The 22,375-nt window shown below is 27.2% G+C and overlaps 1 protein-coding gene across 5 annotated transcripts in view; it reads right to left on the bottom strand.

Moving 5' to 3' along the window:
* Nucleotides 1-22,375, bottom strand: part of LOC107166088 (neuronal acetylcholine receptor subunit alpha-7-like) — a 198,044-nt gene that overhangs the window by 49,069 nt on the left and 126,600 nt on the right. For all 5 annotated transcript variants that reach the window (XM_089219318.1, XM_089219314.1, XM_089219315.1 and 2 more), the window contains exon 2: nt 2,453-2,592. In XM_089219318.1, the coding sequence (XP_089075444.1) occupies nt 2,453-2,592 (140 nt within the window). The remainder of the gene's footprint in view (nt 1-2,452; nt 2,593-22,375) is intronic.

Raw genomic sequence — 22,375 nt, 5'->3', positions numbered from 1 at the left:
ACATGTAAAATGTTAGACTTTTTATTCAATCGATGCAATAAATGTTTGCTTATATATCAAAAAATTTAAAATGCAATGCATTGTTACTTGTCAGTTAGTTATTAAGACGGTAATAAATTTAAAAATATCATACACGATTAGTTTCAATTTTTTTTTATAACTGTTTGAAGTTAAAATGTAAAAAAAATTTACGTAAATATATAATTAATTATTTTTTTAATTAGTTGAATATACATACAGTTTTTAATTTTCATGGTAAAGGCTTGACAATTTAATATAAGTTTTCTCAAAAGTTTTTTACATTAATTTAAACAATATAATTAAAAATAAATATGCACACATTTTTTGTAATGCATTCAGATGAAATTGCATATTTCAATGAAAAATAATGATTTTTCTCAGTCGATTTTAGTTATTTTGTTGTAATTAAAAACTATTAAATGTGGGAATCGTAACTTTTCGTTTTTGATATTAAGTATATAATTATTTTCTATACAAAATTATATTTTCAAAATATCAAGACACATTTTTAGTTATTTTAATCATGAATCTCATTTTTATTTCACATTGGTCTAGAGTCTAGACCTATTAGGATATTATTATATTATAAAGATATCTTTAAAGATGAAAATGATTATTGCATAATATTATTATATTCGATAATTTTGATAAAAAATAGTTACTACTATATATTAACAGTCTTTGAGTAACTAATAAATTATAAATTATTATTAAATATAAAGACTAACATAACAATTCTCAGAATATTTTTTTGTATTCAGTGATAATCAACGAATTAAATTACAATCATTTATTACGCGATGATCTACTTAATGGCTAGATGTACTCGAAACCTACTTAACAGCTTTTTATTATGAGATAAAACTTTATAATAATACGAGTATATAACAGCTGCTATTGTTAGTCTACTTATACTTAATAATATATATTTTATTATACAACGGCGATTAGTGACATGTAAGTCATTAGTTCTTTTTAATGTTCAATAATAAAATAGGTAATCACATAATACATATATTATGAATAATTGATTCATTAATACAGATTTTACCTGATTTATTTATATGATTTTAGTGTAGAATGTTTTCTGCTTTTGGTGGGTTGAAATTTAAATAAACAATACAATATCAAAAGTGTGTGTAGTTCGATCGTAACGTATTAGTATAATAACCCAACTCCAGCCTTGTTTTAATATAGCCCTCACGAATTAATGCCACTGTGCTATTAGATTCTGAGCGGAGCGAGGAATGTATTGATTTTACCATGATGTGTGTGTGTGTGTGTGTTTATTTTGTGTCTGTTATCACGTTTTGGGACAGTAAAAGTGCTTCGATTTTCGACTTCAGTACCTCATTCGATCAGAAAGTGCATCTAGTTGGTACTTTGCGGGGGTCAAAAGTAAAAAATTCTTAATATTTTTCTAAATAATCGGGATAAAAAAACTAAAAACTAAGGGAAAAATGGGAAATTTTACGCACACTCAGTTTTCGACAAAATCGATTTTGGTTTTTGATGTAACTTAAAAACTTTAGAACAAATGGCCATAGATACATGAAATTTTCACCGAATATTTATATAAGTATATTCTATTCACCATATAATTTTCAAAAAAAAATTAGACTTAAGTTAAACTATTTATAGGCATATGCAATTTTCGATCATTATTAGTTTTTTTTAAATTGATATCGATAAAAATGTATTTATTGGGTAGAAAAGCTTGAAAATTTAATACAAGGCTCCAGAGCTGGGCCGATCAATAGCGGTGCTCCTGACAAAATAAAAATTTGCATTCCCTCCCTAGATTTTAAAATTTAATAATATCAAATTTTGTGCCCCTGGTGGCGTGCACCTTGTCGGGTTAGGTTAGCAAGGCTCCTAACATATTATTGTTACAATAGCAGTTGAAAAATAAAATAAGTTCATAGTCACAATTTTTTTTTTTATAAGCATTCTGCAAAGTTTGAATTTGATAAAATACGTAAAAATCACGAAAATGCACAAATTATTTTAAACTAGAAATTCATAAAAATGTTCTCTTTAAATATAAGATTTGAAAATTTACCTACTACAAGGTTCCTAACATATTTTTACAATAGTAGTTGAAAAATAAAAGAGATTATAGTCATAATTTTTGTTATAAGCATTCAAAGTTTGAATTTTAACAGAATAATTTTAGAAAATTTTTAATAATCTATAATATATCCTAGACAGATAAACCGTCTCCGCTCAGAATCGTTTTTTGTATACAATGATATTACAGCATCGGATTCAAATGTAATTCCATCCATTACAGTAACCTACTGTACAGGAGAGCGATATCCACGACTTACCCGCTTTTTTTTGCTTTTATATCAAGTAAATTGTATTTTATACTATTGCCACACAATTACGTTTAATGATCGAATAAAGTGTGTAGCTAAAGTATACGAACCACGTCTATTATCTGCTGTAGCGAAATGCCAAATGTAACTTCGAGTGGATCGGATTCGTTGGATACAGGTCTCTCTAGAGGGTTGTATTCTATTAGGAGGTCATCCAAAAGTTGCCTCTCGAATCTACCTTGAACGCTTTCTGAAACACAATAAATATAAAAAACTTAAGTAATGATATCAATATTTACACACTTAATAATAATTATATTATGTGGATGTATCACACAGTCTTTATCAAAACCTTAACAATATTAACAATGATTATATATTACAATTCACGCATTAGTTCTACAATACTGGTTTCTGCAAACTTAAAAGTAAACAGTAAGTAGATACCAACGCATTTATTTTCAAACCATTGGAATCTACAACTAGTTACTATTGTTCAGTAACAAATGCTTGATAATCGAACAGTATACAACATCACAATATTTAATTAAGTTTTTTTTATTGTTTTTCCATTTTGTAATACATTTTTCATAAATATCGAAATATAATATCCATTTTTTTTTTTTTTTTTTTAATAATTTTAGTAGTTTCTCATTTAGTCATATTTGAGTAATTATTTGGTTCAAAAAAAAAAAAAAAACACAAGTTCATTAAATTTGGTATGCAATTTAAATCATTTATTTAAATGTATTAGTTTAGACAGCGACCAAAACAAATCGCAAATAGCGACGAGTACTCGTCTATAAAAATATTAAATCTATAATAATACACTTGGCTAGTGAAAATAACACAAACGTAAATTAGTTCCATATCATATTATGACATAGTCTATCATAGAGAGTCAATTTTTAAACCGATATCTAATTTGTTTTAAAAATAAATAAATAATTATTTCATAAAATAATTAATGCCACTATGCCATGTAAAGAAAAATATTTATTCCACTGATTAATACGATACTATTCATTGATTCTTAATTAGGTAATTAATCCGTTAAAATTAAAATTTACTTATTTACTACTTTACGGCTTGATATATTTCAGTGTGTAACACATTATATGATGGTTATGCAAATATTTAGTATGAATTTAAAATAGTGTAACTTATATAATTAATAATTTAATAAAATATCTCAATGTTCGATGGACAAGTGTCCAGTTTGAAGAGGCAATTTATTTTAGATAAAAATAAGAACTAAATTTGTTGGACTAATTATAATATAAGTAATAAATGTATTAAATTTATATTGATTATGTATCACATCAGTAAAAATGTTCAAATTTTTTATGGTGTTTTTGGAAAATTCCTGGTACTTTAATAATCAAAAAACTAAAACAAAAATTACGAAAAAACTGATAAAACCGAAATATTAAAGCTTGCACCTATTTAAGTATATATCTATCTATTTTTTCTAAATATGGTATGATTTTCAAAATATTTCGGGTCTATTTGAGATATTTATAGTAATTTGAAATGTTCTTCGAGACTCGGAGGAGTTCATAGCTCCTTTTTTCAACTGTTATAGGTTATATTGTAATGTGATTTATACATGAGTTTAGTTTTGGCTCACAAAATTGTTTTTTTTTTTTTTTATGTATATAGTTTTTATTTTTTGGTGATTTTCTTTTAGAAAATAATAATTAATTTGCAAAATCTTAAATATAGGCAATCCACCACAAGTGGATGTCTGTTTTCTCGATAAATTAGTGTATGGAGTAAAGATTGCTTTTCACCTAGAACTGTTGTAGGGAAATCATATTGTTAATAACAGCTGATTATATTGGACAACAACAATTTGAATTACAAGACAATTACTTTACCGGACAAGATTTTTGAACATTCGTATTTTTTCTCTACACAATATAAAGTTATTATTTATTGCCCCGGAATAACTTTTTCTTTTAATAAATTATACTTTTAATGTGTCCTCTCTACCTAGCCCATTGAACTCTCTAGCAAAGTTGGCATTTGGCGTTTATGCGTTCCCTTTTCAAACCCTCTGTTGCCACAGAAAAGCCGGTAAAAGTCGTTGATTCGGCCCATAATTAAACTCCGTCCTGCCGTAGAAATCTCTCGCCAGATGTCGTATGGACAACAATCAATAGTCGTACCCGTATTTTCTGGACCACTTTAAGATGATAAAGTTTCTCGCCTACCTCTTCATCCATGGTTCTCTACTTTTTTTTTATTTCTTATACGTTTTTCCTATTCTTGTTGTGTTATGACGCTGCTTACAACTTATAAACAATATTATATAATTATACATATAGTATATAATATACAAACTAAGGTTATATGCTCATAAAATATGTCATAGTCGATAAGCTTTAAGTTTTTAAATTTAAATGTGTTCTCTACATTTTTATTTTAAATTTAAACAAAAGTTTTGAAAAATTAAAGATATCGATTGAAATATTCAGCAGAGAAAATAGTGTATGCATACTTCCCTGAGGCGATTTTATAATAAAAATGTTGAAGGCTGTCAAATCTAATGTGGATTTTTTTCTCATTCCAATAGTAAATATATGATACTTTATTACTTTTTAAAATTGATTTTACTTTGAGATTAATAATGTTCTATTAATATTTATTGGTATAGATGGATACGTTTATCTGTGTATTACGATTATGTAATATTTTTTAATAATTTATATATTATTAGGAACATAAAATGTGTTATATTATAGACATTTTATTAAATAACCCATAGAGATATACCAAATGTTTAAAAATATTGCAATACGACTTAGTAATTTTTTAATAAAGCTAAAAAAATGTTTGGTAAAACAAGTAGTAGATTTTAATAAAATTTGAGTTCTGACAAATAAATCGAGATATATTTCATTAAATGATTTTATGAAATCAAAACAAATTATTATGATGTCAGTTTATATTTTTTATCGATAAAAACTACATTATAACTTGTTACATTGACAAAAAAAGAATGAAAGCAAATTGGCATTAAAGTAGACTTTTATTTTCACACTTCATATAATAACAATTTTTTTTTAAAGTAGAAACTTTTAGAGATGTTTTCATGCTTCAGTTCTTATATATAAACATATAGCTTACATACAGCTTAAAAATAAAATTATTTTAAGATAGATAAAGCTTAAAAACGTATTACTCTCTGGCTAATAAGACATTAAAATTTAAAAAAAATGAAAAGCATTTGAATTGTCAAAACCATAATTATTGAATGTATTTTTAAACGTACTTTTAGGTTTGAACTTTTGCATTTTGAAGTGTATCAGAAATCTTATTAAAATGTGATGCAAAGTAGTCCCTTGAAGTAATCTTTTAGAATTTAATTATAATATTGAAACTTTACAACATTTCTTTGGTGAAAGTTTCTAGATCAGTAATTTATACGTCTGACGTTTTTTTGTTGCATACAATACAAGCGAAGTAAAATTTGTTTTGGTTACAAAATTATAATTTTTTCTTATTATTTTATAGTGAACTTTTTACGTAATAAGAAGATAAATATGGTATATTAATTTACTTGCAAGTATAATAATTATAATTATTATAAAAGAATTTTTAATTAAATAATTAAGTTATAGGTACTTATGCACTATGTATTTTTGAATAATAATATAAATACTATAAATTGAATATAATACGCAAATAATAATATCGGTTAATCTATACTTTTATGGTTGTAAATGTAATAATGCTGTTCGGCTTTGTATATTTCGAAAAGTTGCTGTATAAATTGTCTGATAATGTTGTTCGTAGCAACTTTATTTTCATGTTCATTTTAATGAGATTTATAGTACATTTCCGTGCCATAAAAAAGGTCAGTCATGTTAGTTGAATTACATTTAACAGTGAACCACGAACAATGTTAAATTCTTATTAAAATTTTTATCCATAAACACGATATTATTAATTCGTTAAATAGTCATAACAGAATTGTTTATAAATCCGTATGATTGTATATAGACTATATAAGTACGTTAAATAATAATTGGAAACCGTTAATATTTAGCGATGAAGTTATCGCTTTTTACTTGATTATTATTTCATATGTTTTTTTAAACTTTTTTAGAAAGATTATGTGGCTTTGTGTTTTAAAAGTGAGAGCAGGGTTGTGAATCAATATAAATATTATAGTTTACAATAAAACCATTAAAAAAATATAAAAATTTAAGAAGCCCAATGGCTTATGTTGCCGAGGGTATATATACAATAAAAAAAAAAAGTATTAAGGTCTAGAAGACAATCAATAATATCTAAGAATTAATACAAAATCACTATAAATAAATGGCTATCCGAATAATATAATATTCATTGTTTTATATGATTTTATTTCAACTAACTTATTTTTTGCCTTATCAGTTATTGATTTAGTTACTTTTTTATTTTGTAAATTAAATTTAAGATAATTATTATTTTGATAGAAATTATTTGGTTGATTAGACGAGTGTTATTGAAACTCTATTATATACATTTTATTTGAGAACATGATTTCCGTGGAAATTAACTTAAGAATAAATGTTGAATTTAGTATATTTGCGCTGGGCAAAGGTTAAAAAGTTAGCGCTTATCGCTTTGTTTACATAATACATAAACAGTTTTGTTACCTAGTTGATAATGCCACCCGATGACACAATTGCTCAAAAAACCTCAATGAATGTTGTAAGTCTATACAAAGCTATTAAACTATCGAGAATATTTGAAAATTTAATGATACTTAGAACGTGATAAAATAATTTTTCAGTATTTGTTTCAACTGTTTCAAGTTTCTTCCCTCTATAACCATTATTTTTGGAATTATTACGAACTCACTATTAATTATAGAAATAGTATTATGCTATTAAATATACAGTAAATCCAGCAATTTATTTTAGAGTGTTTTGTCATTATTTATCTTTGATCTTCATTTAATTTTATATTTGAGTTTAAAATTAATACATTACATACTATTCAATAATTTAATCACGTTTATTAAATCGTTTTATGAATAAACATAAATTGTTAAATATCTATTAGGTATTGTAGTTTATATAGATATAAGTTTATTAGATTTTTTCAATACACATTAAATAGATGATTTATTTACATTTGAGATTCAAATGAGCTTATATAAAATATAATTAATTTAGTTAATAAATTTAATTGAATGTGGATAAAGCTTTATTGTAATAATAAATAAGCATTGAACATCCCACTTTTTTTTCAAAATTAAAATAATTATTTAACGAACAAAAATGTTAATAAAATTGATAAAAAATATTTGGTAACATACGAAAAAAATGATACATACATTAGTCGGATATTAATGTGATGTATCATGTTTCTATAATGAAATCTGCAACCCTCACAACTTTTATTTACTAAATTATTTTTAGTCACAAAATGTAGTTACCTGTGGTATAACGCAAAATAATGATTAATTAATATTGGAATGAAGAGTTTATCTTTTAGACATACTAAATTACGAGGGCTTAATTACTCGTTTGACAAGTAATAAACCATGTACAAAAACCCACATACCTAATATCAGTGATGTGAAGTTTATTCAGGAATATACGTCATGCATACATTATGATTACAATTTATTATTATTATATGGTCCAAAATATAATAAAATGGATACACAAAATATATTATATACTACACGTTTTAAGAATAGGTGAGGTTAAAAAAAAGGCTTTGGAAAAGAAATCTCAAGAATTTGTCACACAATTACTTAATTAACTAATTTGATCACTAGTAAGTGAGGTATATGATTATATTAATATTCAAATAGTAATAATGAACTAATAGACAATATAATAATGGAAAAGTGTTAAAGTTTCTAAGCCCGTAGAAATTTAATTGAAATCACAAAAGAAGTTTAATATTATTAATTATTAATTATTTCATAGGAATATTTTTAATTGTCAATGCGTCATAAATATTAATACATCATATGCACGTTCACAAAAACACACGCAATTTAGCAAATCGTTATCGTTACTTTAAAGTGTCAACTAAAGAAGTAAAGAGTATGACATTTGTCTTTAACACCTCGTCTCAGAGGAAAGTCTTTAACGATATAATATGAAAAAAATAATGAAGGTACTTTAAGTGGACAAAACGCACAAGTATCCCCTACGGCTTTTCTAGAAGAAGAAAAAAATAAATATAAAAGTATCCACATAAACGTTGCTACACAGTCTCCAGGTGCGTATAGGTATTGTAGGCAATTTTGAGTGTTGTAAAGAATTTTTCGCAAGGAGAGGTAAGTTAACGATCTCTGGCCATGCTGACGTTCACGACAGAAGTATAAAGCGGTCGGTTTTTAATGCCATTATACGGATATATATATATAAATAATAATAACAAACGATATAAAAATATAAAGTATTTCTTTTAAATATTAAAAACTGAAAGGCGAAAAAAAAATTAACTGTCGTATTTATTAAAAATGTACTCTTTAATTTTTTAATTTAATTAAAATGAAAGAAATACTTGAGAATGACAATCTTTTCATTACTCTACCACACAAAACGCAATAATATTAGGCAATAGTAATAATAATAATAATAATAATAATAATAATAAAATAAAATTAGCAGACTGTGGTGTTGACAATTTTGTTGTTTTTCCATTTATAATTTAAATTAAATATAATCAATACTATGAATTGATTTAAACATATTATATAGATAATAAGCACACGAATATAAATTTATACAATAATAAATATACTAAACTTAATATTATGTCTCGTTGTGATTCGTTCATTTTTTAATATTTGATGTTTATGAAGAATGTAGTTGGTTTAACCAGGATTATATTATGATAATTTATTTAACTTTTTGATTACATAATTCTAAAACAAATTTTTTTTAAATATTCCTATTTAAGAATTTTTTTTTTTTATTGGTATTAAAAATTATATTTCATTAATTTATATAAATTAAAAAAAGTTGAGCAAGTTTAATAAAGAAGTAGATTGAGAGAAGTGTAAGTTGGTGAGCAGTTGTGATGACACACTATGTATAAGTATATAATTTGTCACCAGAATATAATAAAAATATAATTTTGTTTTAAAAGCTGGAGTTAATTTCTTTAATAACATTTGATTGGTAAATATAAGGATAATATTTCCACTTTCAAACATTGAATAAATATTTTTTTTCAATTAAGTTTAAATTCTATATGATACTTCAATGTAATGGTATTAAAACAAAACTATAATTTGATGATGGTAAAAGTTTGAAAATACTTATATATGGTAACTGTTGTTACATATACTAAAGCATGAAAACTCAGTTATTTTTACTTTTAATTAATGCAAAATGTTAAGTGAAAATATTCAAATTTAATTCCATTGTATTTATTCAGTATTTTAGCTAGGATTATCATTAGTTATTATAAGATAGAAAATGAAACTTAATTAGTATAGAACTAATTACTTAAATTAATTATTTAAATTTAAAATTAACTGTTGTACAAGGGTGTGAAAATATGGAATTTACCAATTACGTGTTTCAGTTATATTTGCATACAATAATTGCTGTAGTATACTCAGTTGTGGTTCAGAAATATTGTTGATTGTATGTTTGCAATAGGTTAGGTGTCCACTGTTGCAGTTGTTATACTGCGTCAAATAGTAGGTACAATAACTAATGAAACAAATGTGTTAATTTAACTTTTTGCATTTCTATGAGTATAGATCCTTGAAAATGTATCTAATTGCAGAGAATAATAATAATTACAAGTGTTATGGCTTATAGCTGAGTTTTAAATGTGTTAATGACATTCCGTACCAAAGCGTTTTACGGTAGAAGGTATCAAATATGCTTATTGTTAGACATAGATCGTTAGTATTTTAGTTTGTAGTATTCAGTTTTAAAAAACGAAAAATTCATAGTACTCTAACTTCCTGTTTGATTAAATATAATAGTATAAATATCAAACGTAAAAGATTTTACCACAAATTTTGTAAAAAATAAAACGCTATCTGCATTTATAAAATATAAAAACAATATAAATGTTTTTTTTCATATTTTCCTATTTTTTTTTTTTTTAATTGTAAATCAAATAAGGCTTTTTCTTGGATTTCTTATATAAATAAAAAAAAAAAAAAATAATAATAGCTAGTAATATTATAATAACAATTATGCCATATTATTATTAATATATTATTTTTTAAATCAGTTCAACCTACTGTATTTCTAATAGGAAATAAAATAAAAAATAAACTATTATTAGCAATATAATTCCTGTATTTATGCAATGACTCAATATCGAATTTAACATATCTATTATACAGGTTCACGTATCGTATAAAACATCTCGACACTTACAATACAGCAGAGAAACTTTCTCGTTTTTTAATGTTTTTCTTTTTTTTTATAAAAATCTAATAAAATAATTTAAGTCTTGCTTTTTAGTTTATATTATTTTCAGATCAGTAAGTAATTCTATTCTAACCTAACCATAATTTTAATTAGTTTTCTCATTTTTACTCAACACTTAAGTCAGTCAAGACGGATCAACTATTAAACTAAAAAGTTTGAAGGATCGAGATCATTCATAAAACTTAAGTTTTCATAGAATTGAGGAGCTATACGAAGTTTTTAATGCATATAGGTATACATATATTATTTTGTAGAAAATCAATACTGGTTTTGAATTTTTGATAAACACAATCGATTATATTAAGGTGCCATCTAGATTTTAATTTTAATTTGTATTAAACATAAAAATAACTGACTATTGAATTTTTTAAAGCGATAAATATTTTTTTCCACAGTACATCTTTTATGTGCTTGAACATTATGCTGTATATAAATAAAACTTAATATGAATATGTATATTTGTTTGTAATTCGATTAGACAGAGAATTTGTGCCTTTCACCGTGAATTTTTTTGACAATAACTACTGGATGGTATACGGTCTTAAGAATTGTGAGCTAGGTTGTATATAGGACCGCCGGGAAATCAGAATTTTTCCGATTGGTTTTTGCCTATGTTATAAATATTGTGGATGTTATCTAACTATTGCATACAACCTTTGATTTCTATTGACAATTACAGATTACTTTTTATTTATATCAATTATTTCAAAAACCTCAAAAGTGTGTGGATATAACCATATGTATAGTTTTGTTTGTGCTATATGACGTTAGGTATATTAAGTTTGAAGTGAATATTGAGATAACGTTAAGTAAGACTGATTCAGTTGCGTAAGTATGTGTTCTAAATAAAATTAATAGCAAATGTTTTTAAATAATACGATTGTGAACGACGTATTTTTTGACATTATTTTAGTTATAAATTATTGTAGTTTCAATTGAATAAGCCACGGTTCTTTTTGGATTCTTAAAATATAAGAACCCTAGTTTAAAAAAATAGAACATACAGAGTTTGGTAACGTGTGTATTTATGAATTTCAATATTGTTGATTACACTAACTACAGACAATAATTGAAAGTTTTATTTTGCTTGGACAATGTTTTTATTAGTTAAATTGTGATTTGTGTTTAAAGTTTATTTGTATATTTAGATTAAAAATAGAAATTCTATTTTAATATTTTAAATATTATTTAATGCATTTAAATATGTATCACATAAAGTTTAATTGTTGATTTTTGTGGTATTTGTTCAATCTTTAAGTTTATTTAACTAAAAATAAATATCATACTTATTTCAAATAAATTAATTTTATTTCTGAAAGGTAGTATCTATAATAAATCAATTTATAGGGTTTCTTATGAACTACAAGTAGTAGTTAGTAACTGTCACTTTAGAAAAGATAAATCGGGGGTGTAGTGGCCAGGTGAATTAAGGCGTTGGTTGCGACGCGTACCGTCGCCGGTTTGAATCCCGGTCATGGGCGGCATCGCTTTCCGGGCAGTTCATGCTGTCTGGAAAGAGAGGCCGCCGCCTCGCACAAGGGCATGCCAGAAAACTATGGATGCCCATTCGAAATTCTGTCAAAAAAAAGAAAACATCCAAGAGTACCAAAACCAACAGTTCCCTCCCCGACAGTTCCACAGGTAATAACCCTTGTTGTCGAAGCCTCAACCCAGTCAACCCACAATAAAAAAAAAATAATAAATCATCGTTTCTTTCCTAATAATATCGTGCACAAGTAATTTTGTCTTTAATAATATAATATATTATTTATAATGAAACAGGTAATTTATTAAAAATTAAAATAAATGTTCCTGAATGTTTTTACATTATTTAAATTTGGTTTTTAATATTCTCTGTAATCTTAATACCTAAAAAAAGATATTTTTATAAAACTTGTTTTTACTATTTATGAACAGATAGAATATACGAGAGTAACTACAATATCAACACTGTCAAGATACCATAATGAAATCAGTAAGTTATTTATATGGAAAATCTCATGTATAAGAAGCAACATAGATTTCTTGATATATTTAGGTGAAACTGCAGATAAGCTAATTTTAAATACTCAAGAGTGCTACCTATATTTTTTAATGGCAAACATCAATTGAGCTTTGATGGGAGAAATATTAGGAGGTGATAATTAGACTTAATGAGAGACTTGATCACACGAATGTATGGTCATTTGACTATTATACAACTTGAACATAATATTATTTGCATTAATGGATGCATGGTTATTTTAAATATTGTTTATTGTATTCAAACTATATTATACATTTTCATATTGCAATGCATATTATTAATTAATATTAAATTTATTACAAGTTTATCAGTTCCAATAAAATTGAAACAAATAAAATTTAGGCAAAGAATTATTAAAAACAGTATCACATTTCTAAAACTTATTTATACAACTTATTCCAAGAAAGGCATTGTATTATTTTTATGTAGATAATATTTATTTTATTGTAACTTAAAAAGTTAATAACCTAAATAGTTGTTACTGAACCAAGAATAAGTAATATAAAAAAGCAGGTAAGTGCACTTATTATGGATGTCGCTCTGCTGTACAGCAGTTTACAAGTGGGTTACTATAATGGGTGGTATTAAATTTGAATTCAATTATATAATATCATTGTGTACGATAAACGATTCTATGTGGAGACGGTTTGTCAGTCTAAGATATTTTATATTATATTAATTATATTGTTATTTTTTCAAAAAAAAAAAAAAAAAAAAAAAATGTAGGTACCTATAAAATAAATTCTAAACTAATCAAATTAGATTCATTATGTACCTGACTCCCTCAGTCATTAACAACATTACCCATCATAATTAGAATATAAAATTTGCTTTTCAATTTTCAAATACCTATAAATAATTTTTTAAATTACAGCAAAATTATTAAAATTGTTATTTTAGGTTATTTAATATGCAATTTCATTTAAATTCGAAATTATAATAACTATAAAAAAAACTGGCTTTGTATAGTTTTTAAATTTTTTTGGCATAGAATTAACTACTTATGTTGAACCTTGTTCTAATTTTTAAATTCTTGGCTATAATATTTAAAGTCTTATACATTTTTAACCACTAAAGAATTTGTAAATTTTCTATTGAAATAATTTTGTAAAAAATTTGATCTTTAAATGGTTATAAAAAAAGCATGCTGCTGCTATTATATCAACTTATAGGGAACATTGTATTACATTTTCAAGTTTTTGACCCACTGAATAAAATTGTATAAACATTTATAGAATGAAAAACTAAAAAACGGAAAATTTCAAATATCTGTAAATAACTTAAAAATTGTTGAAATATTTTGAAAATTATATCAAGTATATAAAATGCCAGTATAAACATTTAGTAAATATTTGATGGGCATACGGTGATTTGTTTTAAATTTTTTCAAAATTTAACCTCTCCAATGCACCAACTAGATTCACTTTTCAACCGGAAAGGCTACTGAAGTTGAAATTCAAAGTATTATTTCGATAACTTATTGTTTACACAGACACACAGACACAAAAAAAAATCAATACATTCATCGCTCTCCTCAAAGTCTAAAAGGAATAATAAATTTGAATAAATCATTACCAGAAATATTTTATATTAATTTAATGTGTCCAAGAGTGAATAGATAATATTATAGTTTCAAACAAATGAATTTTTATGAATAATTAAATGGCTGAAAATTTAATTTTAGCATAATTCTTTAAAATACTTTATATTACGAACGGATTGATACAGAGTTTAAAATATATTATCATTATATACCATAGGACATAGGGATATTCATTTTTATATTATTTAATATTAACGCCACGTGAATATAAACGAAACATGGGTCACCGGCTCACTGCTTAAATTTACTAATGAAAAGCAGAAATTATTTGTATTTAACTTATGAATGTAAATTAACTAAAATTAGTATCACATTAATGCAGACAATTTGTTTATAAAGATATTAATTTTCACCATTGCACAGTAAAAAAATAACTTTTCATGAACCTATTGAGAGTATGATGAGTATTATAAATTTTATACCTATATAATGAGATGTCGGGAATGGTAAAACTTTATTTAACGGTTCGTTAATATATTCAAATATTCTCTTTCATTCTAGTACAACATAGGACTTTTTTCTCTGTGAATTTTCGCGAAGTTAGAAACTTTTGGAAATATGGTTATACATTTCAAGCCATGTCCTGAAAATGTACCAAATTAATTATAATTGAAGAGTAGGCCCTACAAAAATCGTTTAATGATATACATTATGATTAATTATGTATGAAAACAAAATATGTTTTATGTAGATATTAATAATGGAATTTTTTTGACAAATAAATATTTTATTTACTGATTTGCCAATACATCGGTAAAAAAATAAAAAAATATAAAAATACAAAAATGCTAGTATAAGGTTAACGTTTTTTGCACAATAATATAATATATATATATATATATATATAATATACAAATACAAGAACATATAGATACATATCAGATGAAGTTACTCATGTCACGTAGTTTTGGAAGTTTTTTATCCTGTGTTGTACAAACCGAATTGATTCACAAAGCACGTTACGTGTTGAATGTAAACAAAATAAAGAGAGGTTTACCAGAAACGAAAACCCACATATTTATGCCCTGTGACTACCTTGTGATGATACTTTTCAGTAGAATAATTTAATAAAACATATTTTGTTAAATTAAAAAAAAAAAAAAAACAATGTAAATTAATAAAATATGTTTTAGGGTGAAAAATGAATAAAAACATGAAAAAGCTGTATTGTATCCATGAAAAAGAAAGTTATTCGCAAATGTTTTCAAATGCAAAAGTAAATAATATTACTAACATAATATTAAATATTTATAATTTCTATTAAAAATGTTCAATAGAATTTTATCTAATTGTTTATATCATTTAAATATGTTAAGTTAATATAAAACTAAAACGTATGGTGTATTATTATTTTCAGTATAATAAATGAAATTATGAATAAATAATGAATCATTATTAATGATATAACAATCCTACTATATGAATTTCTAATTGATATGAACTTTGTTATTTTTTTTTATTTATAATCATATTGCAAACAAACTCTATAGAACATATTGTAAATTTTAAATATAGCAGCAATAAAAGTAACATAACCTAACCTGTAGTTATCTGGTAAAATTAAATATTGTCTTGTTAAATTAAATTCAAATAAAATTGTTTAAAAAAATATGTCATATTATATTAATTGTTTATTAAGCTAATTTTTATCGTTAATATAATATTTTTCTATAAACTACATTAACTATAATTCCTATCAGTGCCAAAATAAATAAACTCGTGGGTGTACTGAATCTGGAGTATCCACATACAATTGGCCATGTGAAAAACAATCTTCTCATATTATATCGATCCCAGCAAATTTCAAGGTTTGCTCTTGTGATTTGTTTATTGTCATGACAAAACATACTTTTAAAGGAAATTCCATTCTCTTAAATTGGAAAGGATAATCTGATGGTATCATTGGTATGCGAGGAATAAGAACTGATTCACCTTATTCAAATCCAGTCATAATAATAGCTTCAATAAAATTCTTTTGTAGACCAATAATCCGTAGACGTGTCCCATTGCACAATTTTGGTGAACTAAGATTTCTGAGAAGGATTATAGCACAACCAAACTTTAATATTAATAAATGTAGTGGAAACACAGGAGGGTTGAGTGAATTGAGAAATTCGACTGGATAATTAAGTGCATCATCTACTTCCAGTACTGAATTCACTGATCTGTATTCCAAATTTTTTGCTCTGAAAGAGTCTAATAATATTTATGTCGCCTGTTGTATCGTTTTTTGATGTCACCCATGAATAAACTGTGCAACGGTTCTGGTGGCTGTACCAAGATATTGAGTTTTGTGCTACCTAAATTACAGCACATGCCAAGTGTTTCACCTTTCCGTTTGAGAGCGTTACATAATTTACAATTCTGGTGCATAGTGCCAATGTAATTTTTGTAATCAATTGAGGGATCATATGCAAGACTAGTTAATTTAATAATTTTCCATGGATTTTCAGACCGAAAAATGGTTTTCTCGCCTTTTTTTTTAGGTTCCTTGACTTGGTTGCTTCGAGGTCTATCTGTACATCAAGCACGACAACGCTTCTTACTTTTATTAATTAAATTGTGACACTAACATTATTACAAATAGACACATCGCTCTCTGAAGTAAAAAGTACATTTTCTGTAAAATTAGGAATTTTAGAAATCGATAAATAAACATCGAAATGCCACTATTAACATTTCTGGTTAGACGCAATATTTTCACTGGGAATGTATCTAGGGAATGTAATTTGGCATTAAGATTATTATCATAATAAATTTCGAACACATATGGGAAAATATTTTCAGCTGCAAAAAATTAGCAGTAATCACCGTATACAGTAGGATTTTCCATATCACGAACATAATCCTCAGCAGTGGAAAAGTTGTCACCATATGAATTGTAAGGCATATATGTCTTATTTAATTATTGTCTATTAATATATTAATAAAGTTATTTCAATTATCAGAGACAAACGCAACAATTGTATTTCGGATCTCATGGCATCTTTCTTGAGTCTTATATAAATGAAAGGGAATTGAACGGAAAATGCAGGCACCATCACTGATAATTATTGGTACAACTATTAAAAATGTTCCATTCAAAGTAATTTCTTCAATAAATGAATTACTATTAAATACAAGTATAAAAATGCGGGAAAATGGGTATCGCTCTTCTGTAAATTAGGTGGTGGGGTGGACCTCTGACTAGGGTAGGTTAGATTTGAATGCAATGATAGGTATCATTGTATACGAAAAACGATTCTGAACGGAGATGATTTGTCAGTCTAGGATATATGATATTTAAATATTGTAATATATATTCTATTTTGAAACAAATATTTTATTTTTCAATTAAGACGCATTTTGCATAAGGAATGGTTAATCAATTTTTCCAAAAACATTGCATGTAGTTATCATAATTCATAATACCATATTATCATAGATATACATATCAGGTATCATATATACATATATCATATATACATATACCTGGTTTGAGGATAAATCGTTATCATTACGCCATTTTATAAAAATTTAAAACTTAAACGCTCAAAACATTTTTCCTATAATAACGCATCAAATTTTCTCTATAGCTATTTGAAGCAAAACTTATGGAAAACTTAGTGTTAAATTTTATAACCTTATATATAAATACAAACAATATTATCAGTACGTGTGTTACCTCCGACCGACACACACGTGTGCCACGGTCACCGTAAAACGCATTTATATAGCTTCCGATAGCAGTAATACTCTACGAACAGCAATTAAGAAGGTATGTAGACACACTATTGTTATCCATAGTTACAGCAGGTGCCTAAAACACTCTCTCCATATCCAAAAATATGGACCTCACCAAACCCAACTCCCTCGACTTTTCACAGTACGTTCCTCAAACCAACAACACTAAAACTTTCGCCGAAACCACAGCAAATATACAATTTCCTAAAAAAGATCAAGCAATCGTTTTTAACTCAGTCGAAGATGTCCCTCAAATAGAGTATATTAAAGCTTTCAGTCAACTCACTTCACCAACCAACATAACATTCGCCTCTAGAATATCTAATAACAGATTTTGCATTTATTTTGCAAATAAAAATATCGTGGAACAAATCATTAGCCAACAGTCACACATCGTCATTAATAACTCAAAGATAACATTCCGTCGTCTAATCAACCCAGCCAAACGAATAATACTATCTAACGTGCAGCCGATTATCCCTCATGATGTAATTAAAAACGCTATCGAAAATTTGTCAATTAGAATACTATCACCGATAACTTTTATAAAGGCCGGCTTCGCTAATGACGAATACGGGCATATTGGCAGCTTCCGCCGTCAATTATATATAAACCCAGACGATAATGATAAATTACCCAGCTCAATACTAATAGTATTCGAGCAAACTGAATACCGTATCTTCATATCAGATGATACGGTAATATGTTACTTATGTAAACAATCTGGCCACACTTCCAATCGTTGCCGTAAGGCAACAGAATATAAAATTACTGATTCTCAACTGCAACACCAAAGTACTATCTCAGACGGCTATGACGCAGATAATACCAATGTACAACACGATATTGAACATCTACCCAACACTTCACACATTAGCCAACCACCTTCACAAGAACAAGTAGAACAAGTTAAAAGACCAGCGCCTTCATCTACTTCTAGCAATTTACAGACGGATAATGTTCCCCCCACAGAAAATATAATTAATTTATCTCAAACAAAAACTAACGCGCAAAACACACCAACCAATAAGAGCTCATTAGCAACAAAATTAATAGAGTCACAATCCAAAGAAAAAAAAGCAAACAATTCAACACAACCGCCTCCAAAGAAACCAAAACGATCAAACTCCGTCGAACAAATTATAGTTAAATTAGACGAGTCGTTATTACCAGCCAAATTGGAATTCGAAAAAATACCCAATCTTAAAATAAATTTTAACCAACTAAAATACATAATAGAAAACACACTTAGCATCCCGAACCCCTCTAGTGTTCTAAAGGAGTTCAACATAGCACCAATGGAAATGATCGAGATTCTGGATTCAATCCGCCCCAAGATAAGGAATCTTAGCATCAAAAATAGACTAACCAGACTTTCCAACTCTTTACTTGAGATAACTCTAGATACTGACCCTACCATAAAGCAATAAATAAAAAAAAAAAAAAAAAAAAAAAAAAAATTAAACATACGCATCTACATGTCCTTAATACTACAATGGAATCTGAACGGGTTTTTCAAAAAACTCGACGAACTTAAAATCATCTTATCAGAAACAAATCCCGAAATAATATGTCTGCAAGAAACAAATTTTAAATATGATAACACAGGAAAATTAACAAATTACACAGGATTCAGTAAACACCGAACTGCCGGAGCTAGAGCCAGTGGCGGAGTAACAATATACGTAAAATCTGAATATCCCAGCAAAATTATCAATATTAATACGCATTTCGAAGCTATAGCAGTATCAGTGAAGTTAAGACAGTTAGAAATTAATATATGTAATATATATATCCCCAATCAACTTGACTTCACCCAAAATGACATTGAAAATCTCTTAAACCAAATACCTACTCCCTTCATTATCACCGGAGATTTTAACAGCCATAACCTCATGTGGGGATCTATGAACACCGATAGGAGAGGAAAAGAAATTTATAAAGCATTTGGTAAAGATAGCATAGTAATCCTGAATAGCAATGAACCCACCCACATAAACATTGCCAACGGACAAATGTCCAACATTGATTTATCACTCTCCAATGCATCGTTAGCACAAAGATTAGAATGGATTGTATATAAAAACATAACTAGCAGTGACCACTTTCCAATCATCATCAAATATATACCACTGACTAACGATCCTTCTCCGGTCGAAAGGTGGAATCTAAAAAAACCCAATTGGACACTATACTCTGAACTATTGGAAGAAAAGATAACAAGTATAAAAGATACAGAAACAGTAAATATCAATACACTTGTAAATACTTTTACCAACTCAATCCTACAAATAGCAAATATAACAATAGGAAAATCAACCTCCAAGAATGGAAAACCTAAAGTACCCTGGTGGAATCATAACATTAAAACTGCTATCGAAGAAAAATACAAGGCTTTAAAACAATTCCAATTATCCAAATCCCAAGAGGACTTTATAGAACTTAAAAAACTCAGAGCGAGAACAAGGTACTTGATTAAAACCAGTAAAAAATCATCGTGGGAAAGCTTCACAAATAGTATCAATGCAAAATCCGACACGAAAATAATATGGAATAAAATCAAATCCTTAAAAGGACTCAACAGAACTCGGAAAATAAATCTTATAGTCAATAATTCCGACCTACTATGTAACGAAGAATTAGTTGCTAACCTATTGGGCGAATATTTCTTCAATAACAGTAGTGATTCTAACTACTCTCCCCAGTTCCAAACCTACAAACGAAAATGCGAATTGGAAACAATTCCAAATACTATAAACCAAAATAAGATGGACCAAAGCCAACTAAACCTACCAATCACTATGGAAGAAATCACATACACTCTTTCAAGATGTAAAAGTCACAGTCCCGGTCCTGACAGCATACCTTACATTTTTATTCAGAACTTCGGACCTAACACCTTAAAACTAATGCTGGCACTGTTTAATAGAATTTTCACTGAAGGTTCATGGCCAACCACATGGAAAAAAGGCACAATAATACCAATTTCTAAGAATGAAAAAGATAAGTTCAATCCCGAAGGGTATAGGCCAATAACTCTTTTAAACACCTTGTCAAAAATACTTGAAAAAATTATTAATTACAGACTCACTTGGTTACTAGAAAAAGACAAATACCTTTCTAAGCAACAATGCGGTTTTAGAAGAAATAAAAGCACAATCGATACTCTTACTCATATTAATCATGAAGTAAATCAGACCTTTAAGAACAAACAAATTATGGGGCTAGTCAACCTTGACATATCCAAGGCTTATGACTCAACATGGAGACACAACATCTTAGTCAAGCTTAACCAAATCCTGTGCAAAGGCAAGATACTCAATCTGATAACCAACTTCCTAATAGACCGGCATTTCAAAGTCAAAGCTAACAATCACTATTCTGAGGAATTCATCCAGGAAAACGGAGTACCACAAGGTTCAGCATTATCGGTAACTCTTTTTCTTATAGCCATAAATGACATAACCAAAAGCTGCTCACCACCCGTAAAATGCAACTTGTTCGCTGATGATTTCAGTTATTCATGTCGTAGCAACAATATAAGTTCAATACAAAAATTCCTACAAACAACCACCGACAATTTAACAGAATGGGCCAATAAGACAGGATTCAAATTCTCACCAACTAAATCCAACATCATCATATTTACAAAAAAAAGAAATGTCAGTGAACTAATAATTACACTAGACAACACTCCAATTCCAACAAAAGAATCAGTCAAAATACTTGGTATTTTCTTCGACCGCAGGCTCACATGGGCAACCCACATACGCTACCTTAAAACATCTACCAGTCAAACACTTAATATTTTAAAAATATTATCTCACACTTCCTGGGGAGGTGACTCTAGTACACTTATCAAAATTCATAAGGCAACCATTCAATCGAAAATATATTACGGATCAAACATATACAAAACAGCATCCCGATCTATTTTAAATGCAATAGATAGTACCAATAATACTGGACTAAGGCTCGCGATTGGCGCTTTTCGCAGCAGTCCAATTTACAGCATATATAATACAGCAGGCGTACCCATACCTGAGATTAAAAGGAATGACCTATCGCTTAAATACATGGTTAGATCCTATATATGTAACAACCTACCACTGCCATCAGAAAACTCCGATTTATATGATGAACTAGGGAAAAACGGCATTATTATAGATCAATCAATGACGAGAGAACAATTGTCCCCACCCGCATGGACTTCCTCTTTCGACATAAATACGGAACTCAGCTCCTTTCTAAAACAACAAAC

The sequence above is a fragment of the Diuraphis noxia genome, unplaced genomic scaffold (genome assembly GCF_037042655.1).
Source record: "Diuraphis noxia isolate RWA-SAM2 unplaced genomic scaffold, SU_Dnox_SAM2 contig0002, whole genome shotgun sequence".
Taxonomy (NCBI): Eukaryota; Metazoa; Arthropoda; class Insecta; order Hemiptera; family Aphididae; genus Diuraphis; species Diuraphis noxia.
This window is presented reverse-complemented; position numbering and strand designations above follow the sequence as displayed.